Below are 5,000 nucleotides of genomic sequence, written 5' to 3'. Positions count from 1 at the left end.
TCTATATAAATAAAATGAACTCATTTTTTCCCGTCGGATTTTGACCTTAATAGGATTAAAAATCAAGATATTTCATGCAAATATAATATGCACAAACGGCAGAACAATATCTGAGGTGTGTTATAGGCTTATTATTTCTCAAATTCCTCGATAATCTTAGATTTCTATACTTTTTCTGCTGAGAAGTCACGGCCAAAATCGGTTAAGATCAATGGAAGTGGTAAAATATTTTCTCTCTAATAAATTCCTCCTCCCCCTGCCACCACTTAACACCGTTTGGGGATCGTTCACAAGGAACAGTAGAGAAGAGAACACCGGTTTGGCTTCGTAGTTCTTTCATGTGAAGTTATTTAAAATCACTAAACTAAGCTGCAGTGCTCTGTGGCGTAGTGGTTAGCGAGCTGGACAATTCACATTATATTTTCACGTTTGCGCCGACCTACCGTAGTCGTTTTTTTTTTTTTTTTTTCCTAAACAACTGGAATGGACTTTTCTTGGTGGCCGAACTGTTAACGTTTCAGATGTTTGTTTTTTCTTTTCACACTTTATTTTCCTACTTTTACTCATGACTCCGGGTTTGATCCTTCCTACTTACCTACCATAACATTTTTTAAAACTCCCCCCCCGTCGCGGAAACAAACACTTGGGCAACGCCGGGTACCCCCGCTAGTATCAAATATATTTAAGAGGTATACTCCATCTTCAGTGTCTTGTTTTGTTTCTTTTTTTCTTTTTCCTAGCCATGTCTATTTGTATAGAGCCGAAATGTCTGAACTGTGCGTAAGTAACTCGAAAATAACATCAAGAATTAGAGTTTAACAGATGCGCATTTTTTTTATTCAAATTAAAACAACGTTTCTATTGAACTCTTATTCTTGATGTTATTCTCGCGTTACCTACGCCCAATTCAAACATTTCAAAATACAACCGCCAAATACAACGATCTATACAGACTTCTTTCTCCAATTTTACAACATGGCAAGGAAGAAGAAAAGGAAAAAACAACATACTGAAGATGGAGTATACCTCTGAAATATTTTTGTGATAAATTTCAAACAAGTAAAATATTTGTTTATTTTCCTAATATTACGTTGTGATTTGGCTTTCAAGGGCACGTGATGCGTAATTTATTTTATTCAAATTGAAATAACGTTTCTATTGAACTCTCATTCCTGATGTTTATTAGTTTTGACGCGGTGCGATGTGTGTGTGTGTGTGTTTATTGTGTGCGCACGCGTGTGTGTGGCGGGCAATAGTGTGCTTGAATTGAGCATACGTTGAAAAAATGCATCCGAATCAAGCAAATAAATTTTAATATTTCAACACTGATAAATCAAATTTTTAAAGTCTGAATGCACAGCCATGAAACGCCATTTATCTGATTATTCAATCTGTCTATCTGAGAGGCGCCTTCGAAAAGTTTTCCGACAATTAAAATCGTACAGGCATTTAAAATTGTATTAGACTCTTGAAAATTCATTATGTTATTGCTATACATCTTATTAGATGACTGACTAGTTTTTATGATTTCAGGTTCAAATGCACAGCTACAGCAGGAATTGGAATACACCCTACTAAAGCTTGATTATCACAGCTGGTGAATTTCAAAAATGCAATCCGGACGTGAGGGCACTTTATAAGGCCGCTTTGCAATAAAATTATGTTTTAAACTTCGAAAAATGCCGCAGAAACGTATGGAATGCTTAAGACTGCCTTTGGGCCATCTTGCAGAGATCGAGCATCAGTTTTTGAATCGCATAGGAGATTCAAGGACGGCAGGGAGTCTGTGAGGGATAATGAGAGGTGTAGGAGGCGTGTGGAAGTCACCAGAGATGATTGGCCAAATAAAGAATTTCATGGATAAGCCGTCGTATATCTATAGAGACAAAAGTTGGCAGTTTGACGTCAATGTGAGAACTGTACACGCAATTATTCACGAGGAAGTGAAATTGCGGTAGATGTGCGTGAAGTTTGTCTCAAGCGCGTTGTCATGACAGCAGGGAGATGGCCGAGTTGATCAAGTCAGATCCCGCAGTTCTTGATGTTATGTATGGAATACTTCAGCCTGGTTTTGGACTATCGTGCATGAATCGAGCATTAGTTTTGGAGTGGCATAAGAGATTCAAGGAAGGCAGGGAGGTATGCGAGGGATGGTGAGAGGTGTAGGAGGAGTAAGGAAGTCAGAACACAAGAGTTGATTGGCTAAATAAAGAATTTCATGGATAAGGACCGTTGTGTGTCTATAGAGACATTAAGTGCAGTTTGATATCAGTGTGGGAACTGTGTCACAATTATTCTTGAGGAACTGAAGATGCAGAAGATTTGTGCGAAGTTTACCACAATTAATGATTTGAATCATAATTTAAATGATTGAATCATAATTTAAATGATCGAATTATAATATTGTTAATATCGTCGTCTGACATCTGTTTTCACTCCTCCCTCTTCCTTCTCTTCCTCTTAGTGTATTTATATATCTTTGTATTACCCCTCCCTTCTTATCACTCTCTAACTTTTCCCTAAAACTATCCCTTTAGACGTCCCCCTTCTTTAACGGAAATTTGATTTTTGTAATTAATTTAAATTCATAAGAACTTTAACTTTGCTTCATGCCAGTCATGGCATATTTTCTCTCCTCAAAATTTGAAAATCGTCTTGAATCTTTTTAATTTTTGTATCTTAATTCTTCTTCCCTGATGAGATCCAATATGATTGAAACGGTCTTCACATCGTAGCAAGATTTACGTAAATAATTATAATAATAATAATAATAATAATATATATATATATATATATATATATATATATATATATATATATATATATATATATATGACTACTTCATTTAATCACAGAAATTAAGACACGAAAGTATAATTTCATGCGTAAACTTTAAGTATTTACTTCAACGGTGCTTAATACGTAGGTAAAGCTAGGTAGTAAATAATAAAATATATATGGCAATTAACCCACACAGAATATTCCTCGTTTCATCCACACTAGGATTCATCAGACTTATGTGAAGAGTTTTGGTTTATCTCGCGGTTTTATATACGCACATTCTATTGAGTTTTTAGTTAGCCAATCAGCTTTTTAGTTTCCACCGCCCCCACTAATAAGCTAATGGACAGGCACTTACAGGACAAAGTCCCAGTTGACCTTAGGTTCAAGCCTTCTTTTGTGTGTGCTTTTTTTTTAGCGGGAAGCGTAGATATCTAGTGACCTTACCTATTTTAATCCTACGTGTAGTTAAAAGTGATTTTTTCTTTATTTAAAAAAAAATATATTATGTTAGTTTATATATATATATATATATATATATATATATATATATATATATATATATGTATGCATGTATATAGTAATCCACATACAATACTGTTTCGCTGTTTCACATCTCATTAGTGCGAAGTTTTGGTACCTGAAGAAAAGTTTTGTTGAAGGCAATACAGTTATAATTTTTATGCTTACCTTGCTGTAGTCAAGATTAGGAATATCCGGCGATGTGTCCACGTGTGCCCGCACGAGAGCGGTTATAAGGCTTACAGGGGGAGAAGGCGGCGATTCCTGTGGGCTTTTCGGTTTTGACGGTAACCTTCCCCGTCGCCCTTTTAGGCTGTCTGTTCGGACAACTAAAACAAAACAAAAGAAAACGAAAACTAATATTAAGGCTGGAGAAAATACAAATGCATAGATGATGGCTGTTTACGTATTAGAAGAATATGATCATCGCTGACAGGTTGTAGGAGAAAATAAAAGGAGAGAAATAAAACCATATAACAGAATTTTAATACTTAATGCACATAATTTCATTGGCTCAATCTTCTTAAAGATGACGGTGGCTCAGTGGTTAACGATACGGACTGACAACCAAGATGTGCGAAGTTCGAATCCAGTTCATCTGTTAATAATACAGAACTCTATACGATGCACAAGGGAAGAATAGATGTACACAAATCTAAAACAATGGCTGAATCCTTAGAAAATGACCTAGCGGAATGTGGTCATAAATGACCTCAATACGTTAGTGGAATGGGACCCGTAAATTGATGATAACATTTAATGCTACTAAGGCTAAGCTGCTTTCCTTTAACAATTACAAGTAGCCTCTCCAACCACCGACATCCATGACAGATAGCACCCTACCTGATAATTCTTCCTTCACACGCCTTAGCTTAACATTCACAGGAAATATGAACTGGAACAAATATATTGAGGACATTGCGAAGGCTGCTGCAAGGTGGATGACTCAGTGATTAACGATACGGACTAACAATCTAGGTGTGCGAAGTTCGAATCTAGTTCGTTTACTGATTATACAGCGTTCTATAACATGCACGCGGGAAGAACAGATGTTCACAAATCTAAGACAATGGCAGAATTCTTAGAAAATGACCTAGTGGAATGTGGCCGTAAATGGATGGTAACATTTAATGACAAGACTAAGCTGCTCTCTTTTAACAATTATTAGTAGTCTCTCAAACCATCGATATTCATGACAAGTAACACCCTACCAGAGAATTTTTCTTTCAAACATTCAAAGGAAATATGAACCGGAGCAAATACAGTGAGAGCATTGTGAAGGCTGCGGCATTGAAGGTAGATTCCCTCTATCGTACTAGTAAACAACTCACACCTGAGACTATCATGTACCTCTGAAAGGCCATCATGCATGGAGTATTATTGCCACATCTGGGTTTATGCATCTACCACTAGCCTCTCCCTCTTGGATAGGATTCAAAACAGTCTCCAATCTAATAGGTCCCGCTTTGTCCCATCACCCCAATGTTGCATATCGCTGCCTGTTTTGCAAGTATTTTAATGCACGTGCTCTGATAAACTAATTGCGACTTGTCCCCCCCCTCGATGTATATATCCCCATTAAACCAGTTTAGCAACAAAATCATATCCCTTCACTGGTGAGGTCCCTAAATGGCAGAAAGCTGTCGACTATCACCGTGAAGACTGTAGGTCCAATCCACGGCTAAAGAACAGTGGTA

At 36.9% G+C, this 5,000-nt stretch overlaps 1 protein-coding gene across 1 annotated transcript in view; it reads right to left on the bottom strand.

Moving 5' to 3' along the window:
* LOC145247806 (uncharacterized) overlaps positions 1 to 5,000 on the bottom strand; it is a 248,927-nt gene that overhangs the window by 9,437 nt on the left and 234,490 nt on the right. Inside the window, exon 6 of the mRNA XM_080109440.1 lies at positions 3,472 to 3,632. Within this exon, the coding sequence (XP_079965566.1) occupies positions 3,472 to 3,632 (161 nt within the window). The remainder of the gene's footprint in view (positions 1 to 3,471; positions 3,633 to 5,000) is intronic.

This window comes from Euprymna scolopes, chromosome 26 (genome assembly GCF_053919585.1).
Source record: "Euprymna scolopes isolate OS-2025 chromosome 26, ASM5391958v1, whole genome shotgun sequence".
NCBI classification, from domain to species: Eukaryota; Metazoa; Mollusca; class Cephalopoda; order Sepiida; family Sepiolidae; genus Euprymna; species Euprymna scolopes.
The sequence above is the reverse complement of the archived record's forward strand: the minus strand, read 5'-3'. Positions and strand labels throughout refer to the sequence as shown.